Here is a 20,750-nt window from a genome sequence, read left to right as displayed (position 1 = left end):
GAGTTGTGTCCTGATATTCTGCAATAAATGCATTTCCGTTGGCTGCAAGGAATATCTGAGTAAGTATATTTAGGCTTACTTTGCAGAAATATATTCCTAGAATAGTATGAAAACTAGCTTTCTCTCTTTTTCTTTTTATCTACAGGGATTTTCTGCTATTGTAAAAATCTTCCAGCATTTACTAGATTTTGTGGAACCAAAGAACTAACAGTTGAATTCTGTTAGAAGCTGTAATAACAATATAACAGAATAACAGAGTTGGAAGGGACCTTGGAGGTCTTCTAGTCCAACCCCCTGTTCAAGCTGGAAACCCTATAACATTTCAGATAAATGGTTGCCCAATCTCCTCTTAAAAACTTCTACTGTTGGAGCACCCACAACTTCTGAAGATTAGCTGTTCCACTGATTAATTAACTGTCAGGAAATTTCTCCTTCATTTTAGATTGATTAGTTTCCATCCATTGCTTCTTACCCTGCCTTCTGGTGCTTTAAAAACTGGGGATAGTCAGAAGCTTTCTCTCCAAAAGAAATATTGTTTGAATTTGGCCAACTTTTTTGTTTCCAAAATTTAGGGGTTAAGTCAAAATCTGAATATACTTCCCTTCCAGCTACAAACATGCACTTAGTGGGGGTGCTTTGTACAAAACTTTGAGCAGGAGTTGAGAATCAAGGATTCCCAAATTCTTAATCAAGATTGAGAAATAAAGATATGTTCATCAGACCATACAACCAGCTCTTTTGGAAGAAGGGTCCCGATGGATGTCATTACTTAATTGAAGGAATGTTGAGACCTTTGAGGGGCATCTAATGTTCTGCGCCCTCAAACTTCAGGGCCACCCCTTCTGGGAAAATTGAAAAAGCACATGTACCAAGTCTTTTTCTGTAATACATTTATCAACCCTTTGGGAAGAAGTGATTCACTAATTTCAGTGCACTTTACGTGCCCTAATTTATTTGAGGCCTCACTGATGAGACTTCCAGTACACTTTTACATGTAATAAAGTGAAGAATACTTTTGTGATGTTTTCATTCGTCTATCAGCATGTTCTGATTATACAATGCAAGTTATGTTATCTATTATCAATTCATTAAATTTATAGTTGTTGTTGTTGTTGTTAGTTGCGAAGTCGTGTCCGACCCATCGCGACCCCATGGACAACGTTCCTCCAGACCTTCCTGTCCTCTACCATCTTCTGGAGTCCATTTAAGTTCACGCCTACTGCTCCAGTAACTCCATCCAGCCACCTCATTCTCTGTCGTCCCCTTCTTCTGTTGCCCTCAATCTTTCTCAGCATTAGGCTCTTCTCCAGTGAGTCCTTCCTTCTCATTAGGGTTATAGTAGTGAGAATTAACTTTGTCAGCTAACTCCATAATTAAATTCAAAAGCTTGAGAATAAGAGCAGATTTTCAGATCAGAGGATATTAGAACAAGTGCATTGTCCAGAGTATTTACATGCAAAAAAATAGTGAGGTTTGATTCACATTGATTTATGTTTGTATAGATTCATGTTGAAATCCAATATATTGATTTGTACATTCTAAAAGCAGGCAGAGCTCAGTTGCAGCATGGCAGCCACCATCTTAACTGTTATGACTATAACATGTGGTTATCTCTGAATCTGCAGTTGTCCCTCATTAACCACAGTGTACCTTCAAAGATTTTAAAGCTAGAAATGCTGGCTGAGGAATTCTGGGAGTTGAAGTCCACGCATCTTAAATGTTGTCAAGATTGAGAAACACTGTTTTAAAGACTACAACATTTAAAGCAACTCACCACAAGGGATATTCTTGGAACGAAACATAATTTCTCAGGTCTGAAATTTCATTTTGCAGTGTAACAGTTTCTATGTTCTTTTTTAAATGTTATTATTAATTTAAAACTGATAAGACGAGAGGTCTTGTGTCCTCAAAACAGGTCCACTGGCATCTCCAAGTGTTATACCTCAGGAATCCGTAAGGGTTTATCTGGCAATAATTGTGAATGTCTCTTGTCAAGGTCTTTATTGCAGGTTAGAATAGAATAGAATAGAATAGAATAGAATAGAATAGAATAGAGCTGGAAGGGACCTTGGAGGTCCTCTAGTCCAGCCCCCTGCTCAAGCAGGAGAACCTACCATCTCAGAAAAGAGAATCAAAATGACATGTTTCATTCTGGAGTAATGACATTTGGATGTTTTCTCCATTCTGCTTGTTTTTGAAATATGTTCTTTTCGTTCCTATTTTATCATATACTGTTGTTTCTTTTTTTAAAGAAGTATTTTGTCTGCTTAAATTACTACTATGCCTGCTTATGTTCTAAGTTTTGTTTATATTTATGCCAGTAGGGGGTAGAGATAACTTGGACGTTTTCTGTGAAATAAATTTATAAGGTTCCCAAATTTGAAAGAAGTCGAGTGATCAATTTCTGTCTTTTAATGGTGCTTGCAGACCTTGGTAAATGGGATCTAGGATTCCCGTGGATCCCACATTGGTTGCTTGCCAAGTTCCTCTCCCTCTTAAATTTTTAATTAAACCAAACAATGGAGAGGCTGACATACTGTTCAAGTAGTTCTCGACTTGCAACCAAAATTTATGTTGCTAAGTGAAACATTTGCTAAGTGAGTTTTGCCCCATTTACAACCTTTTTTGCCCCAGTTGTTAAGTCAATCATCACAGTTGTTAAGTTAGTGACATGGCTGTTAAGTGAATTTGGCTTCCCCATTGACTTTGCTTGTCAGTAGGTTGCAAAAGGGGATCACATGACCCCGGGACACTGCAACCGTCATAAATATGAACCAGTTGCCAAATGTCCGAATTTTGATCCCACTACCGTGGGGATGCTACAATGGTCTTAAGTGTGAAAAATGGTCATAAGTCACTTTTTTCAGTGCCATTGTAACTTTGAACAGTCACTAAAGGAATTGTTGTAATTTGAGAACTACAGGTATACAAACACGTTTGGCCCTAGCATTGCTTTCATTTCCATGGGGGCCCATGACTCAAAACAGGACTAGTGGTGGCTATAGTCCATCTTCTCATTTGTAATTGCTCATGCCGAAGTCATGATAAGAATCATCCTAAAGGGCTAAGAGATGGACAAGCATCTTGGGCAAGGGTAGGCAACCTTGGCTGTTTTATGACTCGTGGACTTCAACTCCCAGAATTCCTGAGCCAGCCATGCTGAGGGGAAAGGGAGAGGTTTCCAAGCTGAGCCATACTGGCTCAGGAATTCTGGGAGTTGAAGTCCACGAGTCATAAAAAGAACCAAGGTTGCCTACCCCTAATCTTGGGGCTAAGGAAGATGGCTATTGTAGAGATGTGGATTGTTTTATCCTCTCTGCTTAAGCAAGAGAACAAGCGCACTTTCCGGGCAACCAGCAAGAAACAACATAGGGATGGTTCAAATGTTAAAACAAAAGGATCTAGTATATCAAAAGAGAAGGAGTTAGGCAGGGTTTGTCAACTTCGGGAACTCCCAGAATTCTGGCTGCTAGGAAGTTCTAGGAGTTGAAGTCCATAGTTCTTAAAATTGCCAAGATTGAGAAGCACTGCAGTAAAGTATGGCCAAGGTTGGGTAGTGTTCAAAATATTTGTATTTTTAGCAGATGGATGGCATGCCTTGTTCTAGCATTTGAGTGGACTCAGCCAAAGACTTTTATCCCCAAGCATCCTTTAGCTGGTTTGTGTCACTTTGTGACTGTTCACTATTTCTTCTCCATCCCTTGATGTCTAGATTTGGAGGCACTCATGCAGTAAAGTCTAGATCCCTCTTTTTTTTTTTTAAGGTTTTTCTGCTATCTTTCCAAAAAGAAGATCCATGTGAGGGAGGTGTGAACAGCTTGCCTGTGATGGAATTTTTGTCAGTGGGTGTATGCAACAGATCTGAATACACAATTGTGTAATTAAGTAGAGCTTTAAAAATCTACTATGCCCAAGAACTGAGCAAAACATCCTTGCTTAGCAGCAGCCTTCTCAATTTCAATTTGTTTACTTTGACTATTAGGACGCTAGACTTGTCAACCAAAAGGTTGATAGTTCAAAACCCAACCATCTCATGACTAGGTGAGCTCCCATTCTTGTTTCAGCTCCTGCCAACCTAGCAGTTCAAAAGCATGCAGAAGCAAGTAGATAAATAGGTACCAGTTTGTTAGGAAGGTAACAGCATTCTGTGCACCTCAGCTTATAGCAGCGGTTCTCAACCTATGGGTCGCAACCCCATTTGGGGTCGATCGAGCATTTCACGGGGGTCGCCAAGCAAGGCTGTCCGCCATTTTTCCCCCTTTTCCGGCGGGTGCCTTACCTCCCTTGGGCTGGACCAGCTGGTGGTCGGCCTGCTCTGTCTCTGCCGCTTGCCAGCTACGCCTCGGACGGCGCAGGGGGCGGAACCGCACATGTGCGGCGCTCCCGGGCAGGGAAAGTCCTCGACTTACGACCTGTTGGGTAGTCCTCGACTTACGACCGGTTTAGTCCTCGACTTATGACCGGTTGAGGGTCGCGGCATTAAAAAGGTTGCGAACCACTGGCTTATAGTTATGCCAGTCACATGACCACGAAAGCATCTTTGGACAATGCTGGCTCCCTTTGCTAGGAAATGGAAATGAGTACCGCCCCCTAGAGTTGGACAGGGGAAATGTTTATCTTTACTTTGACTACTAACCTGAATAATATATTTCTGAATAATCCCTGTACACTTCCCTATAGTAAAATGAGAACGTTTAAATAAAAATGCTAATGTATGAATGTGAGCAGTTACTTTTTACTGGAATTTAAAGTCTTCCCCTCATTTTTAATACATGGTAGTTTAATTTACGCTACGTTCTCAGAAAGTTAATGTGAGGTAAAATTGCATTTTATAGGTGGAAAGATGAAAACAAAATTTCTCAAGCTGTAGCAAAATTGCTAATCTTCATTATCGTTATCTGTCTGAACACTGAGATCATCATAAAATTGGAATAGGGTTCCTTACAACTTTTAAACAAATGGATTCATTTCAGTCATTATTTGTATACTATTTGTAATTTTTTGCAGCAAGAATTAGAAATTAATTTTCAATATTCAGAAAAAAAAATTGGCTTAAATCTTGACATGATGATGTACTCTCCCCTCCCCCTGTGTGTGTGTGTGTGTGTGTGTGTGTGTGTGTGTAAAAGGTAAAGTTTTTCCTGTCGAGTCGAGTCCAACTTCAGGGTGTGGTGCTTATCTCAGTTTTTTGGCCAAGAGAGCCAGCATTGTCGGAAGATATTTTCCATGGTCATCTGGCCTGCATGGCTATATGCCAAAGGCGCACAGAACACTGTTAACTTCCCACCAAAGTGGTACCTATTAATCTACTTACATAGGTCTCATTAAGGTCTCACTAACAATCCGGGCTGTTAGTGTATCTCCCTCCCCCCTCTCTCTCCCCTCCCTCCCTCTCTCCCTCTCCCTCCCTCCATGTGTGTGTGTGTGTGTATACAGACAGTATATAGCAGTGGTGGCGAACTTATGGCATGTGTGCCAGAGGCGGCACTCGGAGCCCTCTCTGTGGGCACACATGCCGTTGCCCCAGCCTCGCGTCCCCCCACAACCCCCTCCTCACCAGCAGCCCCCCCCGGAGGAGAGTTGCCCCCGAGCCTGGCCCACATGGAGCAGCGCAGCCAAGGACATGGCAGCCAGGCAGTGTAGACAAGACTCTGTCCTCACGCCCCATCTCACACAGTTGATGCTGCGGGGCGTGGGCAGAGGGCGTGGCCGTGGCGCTGCTGGGCTGCCTGGGCGATCTGCAGTGGGCCCTGGAGGCGGTTAGTGGTCCTGTGGGCAGGTGGGGTGGGGGATGGGGTGGGGCGGAGCAGGAGCGGGGCAGGGGGTGGAGCAGGGGCAGGGGCAGTTTTTGGGCACTCAGTCTCTAAAAGGTTCGCCATCACTGGTATATAGGGAACTCTTGCTCTGTATTAGCATCCATTCAATTGCTAATTAAATGAAAAAGCTAAACTTTAATTTTGCCTTCCAGCTTTTAAGTCTAAGAAAAAATTATAACCAGGAAATAAAAATAAAATACTATCTTAAATCTGCAAATGATTGAGAACTTAAGTCTGAAGTGTTTCATAGTTCTGTGCTCGGACAAAAAAACCCAATTGCTACAATGTTTGAGTACACTATTGCAACTGCTCAGAAAAGTAAACATCCTAAATTGTACTTTTCAAAAAGAACTGTTGAAAGAAAAGTCTTCATCGTGGTTCAGTCCAAGCCGGGAATAAACAACATGGCGACTGCTTTAGAAAGAAGGTTGCAGTTTATTGAAGAGGAGAGCCAGACAGGAAGATGGCTCTGGAAGAAGAGAGAGAGAGAGAGCGCACATGTAGGGAGTGGGTTTTTATATCCTCTGGAGCCTTTTGTTTGGAGTTGTTCCTGTGGCATGAACTTTGACCTGAGTGTGAGTGTGCCCTTTGGCATCTGTGGGTTAATCCCATTATGTCCTGTCTTAGAGTTTGGGTGTGGTATGTAGATTTTAGGTGTCTTTGTCTTCCTAAGCTTCTGGCTGGGGGCCTCCAACCTTCCTGGATTATTTACATTGCATTTCTACAGAGCTGGTTTCTGCTTGGGGGTAGGAGACTTGGGGCTATTAAGAAAAACTGGGCATGCTTTTCTGCCTCTTTAATATTTCCTTCTCGAGGGGGGGCTGACTTCCCACAGAATCTTATCAGGAAACAAGTTTTTGAATGTTGGAAAGCAGCATTTCTGCAATTAAAGTTCAGTTGGAAGAGGAATCACACATCTCTTCTGCAGCATCCTCCAAAATACATTTTTTTCTGTACATAAAAACATAAACAATAAAGAAGAAAGTAAAAGGATACATTTTTAGATTTTTTTTTAGATTTTTATTGCACATTCATTTTGATTGAAGCTATTCAGTCTTAAAGAATAGTTTCAAGTTAGCGTCACCTATGTGCAAAAACAGTAAACTCTGAGCATGAATTTTTCTAACAGCTTTGTTTAGTACAAGGCTCAGATATATTTGCGAAAATAGTTCCATGCCCTGGAATTCATCCTGTCCTTTCTCATTTAAACTGAAAATATTATTAGCTTAAGTACTGTATTTATCATCCTCAAAGTCTGGAGCCAAGGTGGTACAGGCCAAAAAAAATCATTTAAGTCCTTCATCTTGATAAAATTGTAGTTACCCATTTGCAACTTTTTAATGTGGGTTACTCCTGGAATGCAGCATACTTTTGAAATAGAAAGAAAGAAGCAAGTCAGTTTGTGATCTGAAACCATTTGCAGATCAAAAGTTGTCTGTATTGGCTAGGAGTTCAATAATTGGAATTGGGAACTTTCACAAATGCTTCAGAATCTTGGCCAGATCACTGCAATCGCAGATCCTTTGGATTCCTAGGAACAAAGTATTTATTATAAGTAATAATAAAGTGCTAAATTGATAATTGGTGAAATCTTCTATAATGGAGAAGCTAGAGAGGCCACACAGTTCAGAAGAGAAGATGGTAGTTAAGGATACCTTTTAAAAAATCAGTTCAAGAACCCTACATATCCCACCTGAGTATTTCATAGTGTTTCAACAGTTTCCCCCAAATTTGATGGGAATTCTTTTTTTAAAAAAATCCTATCAAATGAAATAAGAATAGGGTGAAAAACCACAGAGTTCACCCATCTCCATGTTTTAATATCTTATATCATCCTTTCTCACAGTTTCACTCTTTGAAATATTGGATTCAGAAATGGTGGTAGGGGAAGGAAGGCCCAAGGCCTTCATCTCTTCAGTGTCAGATGTGAATTTTTGGATTTCCTATCAGTTTAAAAATCACAAGTAAGAAATTAAGAGAGGGTTACACTTTCCTTGTAATATTCCAAAATGAGTGTCAATTTATAAGACCTGGCAGGTTCTATCCGATTAACTAGGAATTCCTGATGCGCATTCTGGATGAGAAGTTATTTCAGCAGTGCATAATAAATTGTTTTCTAATTGAAAGAAATATATACTTGTGAAAATATTCCAAGAATTCTAGAAATGGCTCCTATATAGCTGCTCACTTCTGGAAATGCATGGACAATCCTCGAAACAAATATATGAGTTTAGTCAGAAAGAAAATGCTTCAGAAATGAATTGCTCCAGATTGAACAGCTCTTAAGTTTTAGTTATCTTTTCTTTAAGCACAGTTGCATCGATTGGTTTGTGCAAACAAAGTTGGTTATATGTATAGGAAATTCAAAATATCTGGCCAGTGTCAATACATTTGCACTGTTTAATTTGTTCCAGACAACCACATTTTAACATGCCAAGAGAAAAACTCTCCAAGCAGAGGGAGAGATTTAAAATAATGGAATGGAATACGGTTGTTGGAGATCACACAATTCATTCCATACGAAAGAACAAACTACATTAGTTGGCAAAGTTAAGGAATTTAATCTGCTTAATAGGTAGCCATACACCATTGTTGGTTCTGTATCATAAATCCTTTTATTCGAGTAAAAGTAAGCATTTGTCAATCTCACCCTGCTACATCAAGCCAGCATTTCACTTAATAGAGTTGCTAAGAAGGAGGCAGAGTCTAGTTCTTCCAGTGGAGGAAGAGACAGCCCACAAATCCTTCAAACTCCACTGTTGCTAAAAAAAAACCCAACACCAGGATAGGAATTTGGTTTGGTAGTATCACAGGTGAAATGAAACAGAGCTGTTTGGCCTTGAAAACTTTCCAAAAGGTCACAGCAGTCTCAAAAACACTTTGGGCAGATCGAAACAACCTATTTTGAATTCATTCATCAATTCAACCTATTTTGAAGCACATTCCTGTTGCTTCAATCCCATGCAAGACAGAATAAACAGATTCCTTATCCGGTAAAGATAATTGGTTGTTTGCAGCATTTCTCAACCTTTTTATCCTAGACAAACCCTTGAAATAATGTTCAGGTTTCAGGAAACCCTTGAGTAAAAATTAGATCTATAGTTAGCATTGCACAGCATGGAAAATTAGAAAATAAGGTTAATTAGTTTATTTTTCAATCACAGTCCGGGTGACTTCTCGTGTAACCCTAGGTTCTGCAAAACCCTGGTTGAGAAAGGCTGGATTAGAAATAGGTTTGTTCATTATATTAGTTTGGAGTATGTGTTGAAAGAAAAGTCTTCATCGTGGTTCAGTCCAAGCTGGGAATAAACATGGCGACTGCTTTAGAAAGAAGGTTGCAGTTTATTGAAGAGGAGAACCAGACAGAAAGATGGCTCTGGCAGAAAAGAGAGAGAGCACATGTAGGGAGTGGGTTTTTATATCCTCTGGAGCCTTTTGTATGGAGTTGTTTCCTGTTCCTGTGGCATGAACTTTGACTTGAGTCTGAGTGTGCTCTTTTGGTATCTGTGGGTTAATCTTACCTCACCCTGTCTTGGATGGGATATGTAGATTTTAGGTGTCTTTGTCTTCCTAAGCTTCTAGCTTCAACCTTCCTGATGGTTTACATCTGCATTTCTATAGCGCTGATTTCTGCTTGAGGAAGGGAGACTTGGGGCTGTTAAGAAAAACTGGACATGCTTTTCTGCCTCTTTAAGATCCTTTGAGGAAATATATTTTCCTGCCCTTTTAATATTTCCTTCTCTGGGGGACTGACTTCCTACATATGGAAGCAGTTTCTCTCTCAAAAGATTGGAAAGAAAGATCTTCCGTTCCCTTCCCTCCCTCCCTCCCTTCTTCTCCTTTCTCCCCATTTTAGAATTGGGCAGTGCATAAATCGAATAAATTAAATGTATTGCATTAAAATGTTCAGGTTTGCTTTCAGTCTGCTATTCTAGGCACTGTGCCATACTTATTTTTGCAGTAGGGTTTCTAGATCAAAAAGCACGGTGTTTACTTACACATCTGTCAGGATGCTCATAGAAGTCATAATTCTGCTGATGAAACGAGAAAATTTCACAGGTCTGTGTGAAGCTTGATGAGATCTGCATGACTTGCAATGTATATAAAACAGTTGAGAATGATAGAAAACTCTGTCTTCTATGAGGGCCATCTCATTTATTTATTTATTCATTTATTCATTTGTTTGCTGACTGCTCAATGGATAAGATCATTACCTTAGGCAATTTATGTAACACAACTTTGGAACATGAAAACAACAGAGGAACAATAACAATAGTCACAACTGAAGTAATGAACACACCTGACCCAGGAAGGGCAGAATGGTTGGGGAACACTAGAAAAGTAGTGAATAGTTTTGCTTTACAAATATTCAGATTGAGCCAAAAAATAAATAAGCAATTACAGTTTCCAGGGAACTCTGCCAAAATTAAGGAATAGCTACTATTTCTATATTTTTTGAAACTAAAGGTTGCTTTTGATTAATGATTCCAGCACTTTAAGCAAGATTTCAGTTGTCTTTCATGAAAAGCTTTGGATCTGGATTTTAACTTGGCAAACACCAATACCTGGTTGTTGAGTTTGCTTCATGAACAGCATAGAAAATTCACATTACGCCTGAAGAGATTTAATTAGCACATTGTATTTGTATTTGTTTCTTTTCAAATATAAGTTTGGTCATCACTGGCAGATCTGGCAAATTATTTTAAAACCCCTTAACTTGTTTTTAAGAATGTGTCTGTTGGATTTGTTTTCAAAATAGGGTATAGTAACACCTCCTTTAAGACAAGCAAATAAAATAAGATCCACATTTGAATAAGCCTACCTCAAAGCTGTTTGAGAGTAAAACTTAATATTCATCAAATGTTTTGACAAAAAAAAAACGTGTATTGGAAATTTGGATTTCCACATAAAAGATGGTTTTCCTTTCATTCTTTCCCCAGCTTTTCCACCATGTATATAAATAGCGGGTACAATGTTTATTGAGAAGAAACCTTTGAGTTCATGTTCCTTAAGTTTTTAAGAGCAGATTCAAGGTTGCCTTGCAACATCCTTTGTAAATAAATGCACTCTCTCTCTCACACACACAAGCACCCTGCAATTACTTTTCTGAATGTCCATTCAAGTTAAGAATTTTCATCTTTGCAGTTGCCATAGCAATCTGTTCTCCTCTTTCTACTACATTAAAAATCCATTCAGTTACCAATATTGAGCGTGAAACAGAAAAAGAATTCTTTAAAATAGCTTTAGCGTCTTATATGCAACAGAAAAACAGCTCTGGCTTTTATGTTAGGAAAGGTGGGTGGCTGCTGTAATGTAGCTGCAAACTTTTACTGCAAAAAAAGTTGTTTAAAAATACTACAGACCCCAAAAAATGTTTAATAAACCTACTCAGAGGAAAGTGTTGTAAATATATTTTGTGTAATTTTACTGAATTAGGAATTAATGGCCCAAGTAATGTTTTAGTAGTGAAACAGGCAAATCCTGTCTTACATAACTTGGTTCGGTTGCCTTAAGGTTCTTTAGCTAGCTTTTGCTTAACTTTGAATAGGATGGAAATGCATCAAATCTCCTTTATTTAGAGATGGAATGGGTAATTTTGTGCTATTGTAAACTTTGTATTTGACACTGATTTCTCAGATTTTGATTGAACTATTCAGAAGTCTTAAGACATTTCCATATTGCTCTGGGAACCTGCTTTTCATATATCATGTTGTAGCAATAATATATATATGACTGATAACTTTCTCTGTTTACCTCGGTTAAGTATTGTTTTGTTGAAACATTCAAAGTGTGTGCATGGAATTACAGTATTCCCCAAATAATTCCTCTTTGAAATGGACAGACCTTCTTCATTTAACTGTCGTTTGCTACAGGAGAGCATCAGCCTGTTAAAATTGTCCTTATTGAATAAACTTTTTATGTTATTTGTTGAATAAGTGATATTGCCAGTTTTGGATGGGTGAGAATTACAGCTGTTCTTTTTCACTTTTGATTGTCATCGTTATTTTATAAAATATTGTTGGTGTCAATTCTGGGTTTTTCTTGAATATTCCTTTATACAAACTCTCATCTCAGGCTGTTGTGAGAATACAAATGGAAGAGTAACACAATCATACACCATTTTCCTCTGAAGTACAGAACAAACACTGGTATTGGAGGGGCAGTACATGGAGTCTGCAGCCGTACAACAGATTTGACTTTTATAGTCCCTTTTTATTAAAAAGCTTAGCATCATAAATGTAGTAATAAGAAACTAATTTTTCTCGACAGAAGCACTGCTATAAACTATTCTGCAGTTATAAAATAACCTTTTAAAATTATTGTTTCTGCTGGTATCAATAAATTTATGCAAAGCACTTAAAGGTCAGGCATTGCCGGAAAAATGTCTTTTTAGATTGTTAATTAAAGGTTCATAAGAACAAGCACAGGTTTACTCGCGTAACAAAGGGAAAAGAGCAGAAAAAATGTCTTATTCCCAGAAATAGAAGTCAAAGTCAGAACAGGAAATCAGGAAAAGAATACCAATGCAGTTGGCTGGGGAAATAACCTACACCATTCAAGTCAGGGGGGATGAAAGTCAGGTGCAGGTAATCCTCAACTAATGTCCAGTCGCTTGGCAACAGTTCAGAGTTATGTAGTTTATCCCCCCAAAAGATACTTCAGATCTGGATTTGAAGGTACGATCCATGCCCCCCCACCCCCATGATCATGTTGCTTGCATCTTGGGTGCTCAGCAATTGCCCAGCATTTATGACCCTTTGCAGCATCCTGGGATCACATGAATATGATTTATGACATTTTTTGTCAGAAACTGGTATTTACTTCCTGTGTCCAGCAAAAAACCCAATCATTTACAGATGATGACTTCGCTTAACACCCACAGCGATTGCTTAACAACCATGGCATTTATGACTGCCACATTAGAAAACAACCACAAAAAATGTTGTAAATCGGTCACGGTCATGTGATGATCTGCTTAATGACCGGCATGACCTTAATTCCAGGCTCAATTATTGTTGTAAGTCCAGGACTATCTGTATAATGAATGAGCTTTACTCCCAGTTTATATATGAGTTTGTTCTCATAAAAGCACACACACAACCCCCCCATACCAGTCCATTCTGCTTTGTCTGTGAGCTGGGAATTCACAAAGAAATTGAGTTTTACCACAGCTTTGATGGTCTAAGCCAGGGGTAGTCAACCTTGGCTCTTTTATGACTCGTGGACTTCAACTCCCAGAATTCCTGAGCCAGCTAAGCTAAGCTGGCTCAGGAATTCTGGGAGTTGAAGTCCACGAGTCATAAAAGAGCCAAGGTTGACTACCCCTGGTCTAAGCTCTTGTGTCCTTCAGTGCTCTGTCTTCTGTCCTTGTCAACTTCCAGCTGAGAAGATACGACATAAAGCTCCTTAAATTCTTGCTAATATGTAAGCTAGAAACTTGCTATTTGCTCTTCATTTAGATGTTAAGCCAAATGTATTGAGAGTTTTTATTGGGAGAATTAACTGTAGCCAAATTTCTTTGTGAAGTTTTCCAAAAACAATTACAACGTTGCATGGAATGGGAAAATTAGAAGGGGTTATCTTGAATCTAGCAGGATGTTGGGTTGAATTTAGTTTGATAAGGCCTGATGGTAAATTTTAATAGCAAAGCTTTGGTTAAATTCTCATTCTCCATTGCGTAGAAAAGTAGTATTTTGAACTGGATACATAGTGCCTTCACCTGGATAAGGTAGACACAACTCCTGCATCCAAAATCTGTACTACTTGAGGCATTTGAATACATTCAAGATTAGTCTTGTGTATAATGATGACAGTAACAAAATGTGGAGGTTAAGTTTTGTGTTCCCAACCAAGACAGCGCTGGAAGCAGTAATCAGGCCTTCAAGATACATCTCTAGTTCCCAAAGCATTTTCAGCCTAAACAACAATATCTCTTTATCTGTGCAGAATCAGTTGTACACAGCAATGTGTAACATTTTCATTCTGCAGATTCATCTACAGTTTATTACTTATCATCTAGCTTAGTGTTTTTCAAACTTGGTAATTCTAAGATGTGTAGACTTTTAACTCCCAGAATTCCCCAGCCACTCATGTCAAAACCTCATCTGAGTCTAATGAGAATGAAAAATAGAACTAGTCTTCATCAACGCAAAAATTACACTATTTCAGACCTCTGGGTACATTGAGATTTTAAAGTTTAGGATTGCTGTTACAGCTGTTCAGGACTCCATATATGCCACCAGACAGTAGTGGAAGAAAGCTTCACCTTGTGCCCCATGAATCTTAAAGTTCAAATCCCATCTTACCCATGAAGGCTGTGGCTGGATGACTTTGGGCCAATCACTCTCCCTTGCCCCCTCAAATATTGGAACACTGCTATCATGTCACCCCTAGTCCTTCTTTTCATTAGACTAGCCCAGGGGTAGGCAACCTTGGCTCTTTTATGATTCGTGGACTTCAACTCTGGGAATTCTGGGAGTTGAAGTCCACGAGTCATAAAAGAGCCAAGATTGCCTACCCCTGAACTAGCCATTCCCAATTCCTGAAATCGTTCTTCATATGTTTTAATCTCCTGGCCCTTAATCATTTTTGTTGCTCTTCTCTGCATTCTTTCCAAAGTCTCGACTTCTTTTTTATTACGTGCTGGCCAAAACTGGATGCAATATTCCAGATGTGTCTATGGAGATTCTCAATCATTCAGGTCATGGTTGTCCCAAAGGTGCTTTTTCAAGAGGCAACTGGACTTTCTTGTTTTTCTTTGAAGACATTTCCCTTCTCATCCAAGAAGTTGAAGAAATTTCTTGGATGAGAAGCAAAAAGTCTTCAAAGAAAAACAAGAAAGTCCAGTTGCCTCTTGAACCCCCCCCCCACCAGATGTGGTCTTACTAAGGTTTTATAAGGTGGTACTAATACTTGTTCTTGATACATGTTCTTGATTCTATCTTTCTGTTTATGCAACCAAGGATTGCATTGGCTTTTTTGGCTACTGCTGCACACTGCTGGCTCATATTCCCCCCAATGGAGGAACAGCACAATGGAGGTGGTTGATCAAGTAACAACAGATCCCGCCTCCCCCATTCTGCCCCTGCCCTCCCTATGTGCCCTTGGTTTTTAATTCTTGCTTTTGATTTGTTTATGTTCTAATCTATCTATATATCTATATCTATATATATAAAAATAAAAATATAAATGTTCGTTTGTTCAAAATCTTAAATCTCCGAAAGTTCTTCACCGATTGCTTTGAAATTTTGACACAATGTTGCATTTGAATGCGCGCGTGTTTTTATATATCTACTATTATATAGATGTCACACCTGTGACAGGTAAAAAACATGCTTTTTTGAAAAACAGCGCCATCTGTTGGACGTAAAAGCAACACACGCTAACCAGACTGAGCCACAGCAACACGTGGCCGGGTACAGCTAGTGTATACATATATTTTGACTGTAAGCCACCCAGAAAAACCTTATGGCAGTGATGGCGAACCTTTTAGAGACCGAGTGCCCAAAAACTGGCCCCGGCCCCGCTCCGCCCCCCCATCCCCCACCCCGCCTGCCCACAGGACCACTCACTGCCTCCAGGGCCCACCACAGATTGCCCAGACAGCCCAGCAGCGCTATGGTGGCCACACCCTCTGCCCACACCCTGCAGCATGAACTGCATGATGGGGTGTGAGGGCAGAGTCTTGTCTACGCTGCCTGGCTGCCATGTCCTTGGCTGTGCTGCTCCGTGTGGACCACTCTCTGGGGCGACTCTCCTTCAGGAAAGCTGCTGGAGAGGAAGGGGTCATGGGGGGAGGCGAGGCTGGGGCAACGACAAGTGTGCCCACAGGGAGGGCTCCGAGTGCCGCCTCTGGCACCCGTGCCATAGATTCGCCACCACTGCCTTATGGTAAGATCAGCAACCAATATATTTTATAAACAAACACACACACACAAACACACACAAACAAACAAACAAGTGATTGTTCACTAGGACTCTAAGATCCCTCTTACTTACTGCTTTTGAGTCAGGTTTCACCTAATCTGTATTTGTACATTTGGTTTTTCTTGCCTAAGTGTAAAATCCGATTTTTCTCAACATTACATTAAATTTCTCTACATTAAATGGAGCACTATCTTTCTCACTTCTGCCTGAGGTGGTAGCAACTCCCATAATGAGTGGGGTCTGAAGAGTGTCTTTATTCTCATTTTACTCATGCTCAGGGCTGTATCGCAAATAGCCAGTTTTTGCCCATATTAGTTGCATTAATATCATCTGCATATGCTTAACTCATTCCAGCTGAAATCAATAGTATTTAAAAATGTTGGCTGGATGGCACCATAAATAAATAAGTAGCAATGTATATCAGTTTTTTTCATATTATTATGTTATCTCCTGATTGTTACTCATCTGCTTTTTCTCTCCCGTTCTTAGCGGACTGATAAATAAAACAAACATTTTTTTAAAAAATCAACACATTACAATTCCAAGATAGTTCTGTTCTGGGCAGAATCTGCTGGACAGCTTATCAGCAAAATTCACATAGATAGAAGTCACGAATTACCTATGCATATAGAAAAATAATAGAAATAAAAATCAGAGGGGATCCGCCCTATGTTTTTTTTTAATATCTTCCCTTGTTAAATATTAAACAGCCAAGTTTTAATATTAAGAGGTTGGTAAACATTAAGTACATATGGTTTAGCACTAAAAATTTCATAAGTGAAGAATACCATAATTTGTCTCCATAATCCTGAGAGGTGACAGCAGACTTCTTCAGAGAAATAAATTGGTGGCATTTTCCGAGTATGTAGGTGACAGAACTAATGATAATTTCATTGGAAAACATCATATAACCAGCTTGGCGGGTCCTCAGGTACCAAGAGAAATGAATTTAGCTATACAAAGAAACTGCTTGGCTGAGTTGTTCTTTCCCTTTTTTTTTTTATTCTTTTGTCTGCACTTTTTGTCTTGCTTGAGTTTTTTTTTCCTGTTCTCCAGAACTCACTTAGCTGCTGAAATGAACTGGGACTTGGGTTTGTCAGGAGAAGAAAAAGTGGGACTAAGAAAGAAAAGCGATTAAGAAGGAGATGTTTTTTTTTGGAGACATTTCTTCACTCTGATTTTAGCTTCTAAATATCGTTTGTTTATCTAATTCAGCGGTTCTCAACCTATGGGTCGCGACCCCATTTGGGGTCGATAGACCATTTCACGGGGGTTGCCAAGCAAGGCTGTCCGCCATTTTTTCCCCCTTTTCCGGCGGGTGCCTTACCTCCCTTGAGCTGGGCCAGCTGGTGGTCGGCCTGCTCCGTCTCTGCCGTTTGCCAGCTACGCCTCGGCCGGCGCAGGGGGCGGAACCACGCATGCACGGCGCTCCCGGGCAGGGAAAGTCCTCGACTTATGACCGGTTGGGTAGTCCTCGGCTTATGACCAGTTTAGTCCTCAACTTACGACCGGTTTAGTCCTCGACTTACGACTGGTTGGGGGTCGCGGCATTAAAAAGGTTGAGAACCACTGATCTGATTGAACCCTGAAAGAATTTGTGTGTTTAGCAGGGCTTTTACAGGTGACAACTTGACTTACCACGGCCCAGGTGTTAAGTTTCTCTCTGGGTTAGGCAAAATCTCGAGCCCTCAACCAATGAAGTTGATAAATTGAATAATAAATACTTTTGTTTTTCTTTCAATTTTCCTGGCAGGCTTTGGGAACCGTTACTTCAGTGCCGATTAAAGTTCCTCAGGTCAGTTCCTTGCAGAGGTTGGCAGGACAAAGACCAGCAGTGCTACCTCAGGTAGGAAAGTGAATTTTGGGCAAGGGTCCCAGGGCTGACATTCCGACTAAACAGGGATGCTGTGGGGAGGGGTTATCAAAAAGTCAAGATGTCAGCTATAACTGTGTGATTGATTATATGTCAGCCTTGGTGCTGAGTCATATAAAAAGGGGGCAGAGCTTCTACTGTACACTCATCCTTTACTGATTCACCATTCCTTGCAATGGACTTATATCCTATCTGGCTTTCCTTTTGCTTCTAAAATACCCCCAAAATCTTCTGTTAGCATTTTTTTACAAGCTCAGCCTCTTCCAAGCTTTGGAGCCATTTTGAAACAATTCCTATAGTTTTTGAAGACCACCTTGTACTCTCATTTGATGATGGGCTATTCCTTGTATTTTTTTATATACAGATAGTCCTCGACTTACAACAGTTCATTTAGTGACTGTTCAGAGTTACAACAGCACTGAAAAAAGTGGCTTATGACCACTTTTCACATTTACAACCGTTGCAGCCTCCCCATGATCATGTGATCAAAATTCAGATGCTTTCCAACTGACTCATATTTATGACGGTGGCCGTGTCGCGGGGTCATGTGATCCCCTTTTGCAACCTTCTGACAACAAAGACAATGGGGAAACCAGATTCACTTAACCACCAGATTAATAACTTAACAACTGCAGTGATTCACTTAACAACTGTGGCAAGGAAGGAAAGGATGGTTGTCAGTGAGTTTAGAGGATCTTGGTAGCCTCTCTATCACATCCCGCATTTGAGTGCATGGACCACAAGCACCCTTATTTTGATATCTTATCATGTCTCTACCTTTAGTTGACCATCCACCATGGCAACATGCCTCCCTGGTCTCAGGATGGGTCAATCTATGGGAACTGAAGCATCTTCAACAGAGAAACAGAGTTACCTGTGGAAATGTTTGCTTGAGAGGCTGTACATAATCTAGAGCCGTGGTGGCGAACCTATGGCACACGTGCCAGAAGGGGCACTCAGAGCCCTCTCTGTGGGCACACGTGCCATTGCCCCAGCCCCGCCTCCCCCTGCAGCCCCCTCCTCACCAGAAACCCTCCCGGAGGAGAGTCGCCCCCGGGCACGGCCCACGCGGAGCAGCGCAGCCAAGGACATGGCAGCCAGGCAATAGGGAGAAGACTCCGCCCTCATACCCCGTTGCGTGCAGATGATGCTGCAGGGTGCGGGTGGAAGGCGTGGCTGCTATGGCACTGCAGGGTCACCTGGGTGAGGTGTGGCGGGCCGTGGAGGTGGTGGGTGGCCCTGCGGGTAGGTGGGGCGGGAGCGGGCAGGCTGGGGGTGGGCTGGCGGGGTGGGGCGGTTTTTGGGCACTCGGTTTCTAAAAGGTTCGCCATCACTGATCTAGAGGGAGAACCTAGAACTAATTCCTCAAACACGTCTCAATCCTCTTCTTTAGGTCAGATTTTTTTCTCTGTGTTTGCCTCTAAAAATGGATTCCTCCCTCCCATTCTTTGGTATGTTTTTTTCTCTTCTCCATCTGTCTTGGAGAACCACCCTGTCCAAAACCATCCTGTCTCTTCTTCCCTTATGCCCTGCAGTGTAGAAACTTTTTCCCATCTAATACCGTGTTTTTCCAAAAATAAGACCTATCCCAAAAATAAGCCCTAGATGCGCCTAATATAAGCTCTACCCCCCAAATAAGTCCTAGTTTTGGGGCAAGGCACGAACGTAAAAATCAAGCTAGGGTGAGGGTGGGGGGGGTGGAGCTGCCCCAGGCGCCCCGCAATAAATAGATCCTGAAATATAGCATATACAGTCCATGTTGCTTTCAAAATCTGAGTGACATAATAACTTGCAAATTGTGAGAGAACTCCAGAGATATTATGTAGAAAAATAAATGTTGTTCGTCTACAGCAAGTGAAGATAATTGTATCAAGGTGTCTGTATGCCATCGACATGTCATGCTACTCATGCAGCTGGTAAGGTACAAGTAGTCCTTGACTGATGGCCATTTGTTTAATGACCTTTCAAAGTTATGAAGGGTTCTGAAAAAAGTGATTTATAATTGCAATCACTTATGACAAGATCAAAATTCAGGTGCTTGGCACCAGCATGAATTTATTACTGTTTTAAAATAACTTTTATTGGTTTTCAAAAAAAAAGATACAAAGTTAAAAGACAAACAAACAGAAATGGAAAATTAGAAAAAAGAAAAACAACAATTGCCACCTGCAATCTTCCCAGAGGGCTTCGGCAAGCAAAGTCAGTGGCGGAAATTGAATTTGCTTAACGGCCATGTCAAAAAGGAGTAATTCATTTAACAACTGCATCACTTAGCAATGGATGGTCCGATCCCAACTGCACCTGTAATCAAGGGCTACCCGGATTGCTAGTTATAAATACTACATTTTTAAAAAGAAACTGTGACCCCCTTTAATATTAATCTCTTTCAAGGAAGATTTTCTTTCTTTCTTTCTTTCTTTCTTTCTTTCTTTCTTTCTTTCTTTCTTTCTTTCTTTCTTTCCTTCCTTCCTTCCTTCCTTCCTTCCTTCCTTCCTCTTCCTTCCTTCCTTCCTTCCTTCCTTCCTTCCTTTCTTTCTTTCTTTCTTTCTTTCTTTCTTTCTTTCTTTCTTTCTTTCTTTCTTTCTTTCAAATGGAAATACCCTTCCTTCCTTGTAAATGTTGTTATGATGTAATACAATAACACTTTCCTCTCCGGACTTGCCAAGATATCTGTTGAAGCACTGTCTGGGGGATGAATATTTTTGAGATTAGTCTTCTTCATTGATGTAAAAAGAGCTACAGGACAAAGGTTATTGCATTTGATGGACAGAAAGAAGTCCTTTTAATCGGAGCATGGAATTGAGAAAGGAGTTAATTTGCAGTTCATATAATTTGGTTTATGTGGTCATGATAAGCCTAGCACCTCTTTAGGCTTTGTGTTTCTCCAGCTTTGGCTGATCAAATACAACCTTCAAGCAGGTTGAGATTTTTTTTTTCCTTAGAACAATATGCAATAAATGGGCAATGTCTTTTGCTAAACAATTACGGTGTGCTAAAGTTGCCATATGAATGAAGTTGTATAAGTAAATGAATTTCCATTTAAGTTGATCTATCCGTACAGTAGAGGTTTTTGTCCATTATTCGGGTGTGGCTTTCCATGAACAAAGAGAATTTGGGGGAGAGAAGATGTTTCA

The 20,750-nt window shown here is 40.4% G+C and overlaps 1 protein-coding gene across 1 annotated transcript in view; it reads left to right on the top strand.

The window, feature by feature from the left end:
- The window catches only part of PHF21B (PHD finger protein 21B), a 163,700-nt gene that overhangs the window by 103,757 nt on the left and 39,193 nt on the right, over positions 1 to 20,750 (top strand). The window contains exon 3 of the mRNA XM_015824033.1: positions 17,497 to 17,589. Coding sequence (XP_015679519.1) covers positions 17,497 to 17,589 — 93 coding nt within the window. The remainder of the gene's footprint in view (positions 1 to 17,496; positions 17,590 to 20,750) is intronic.

The sequence above is a fragment of the Protobothrops mucrosquamatus genome, unplaced genomic scaffold (assembly GCF_001527695.2).
Source record: "Protobothrops mucrosquamatus isolate PMUCROS unplaced genomic scaffold, P.Mucros_1.0 scaffold2090, whole genome shotgun sequence".
Lineage (NCBI taxonomy): Eukaryota > Metazoa > Chordata > Lepidosauria > Squamata > Viperidae > Protobothrops > Protobothrops mucrosquamatus.
The sequence above is the reverse complement of the archived record's forward strand: the minus strand, read 5'-3'. Positions and strand labels throughout refer to the sequence as shown.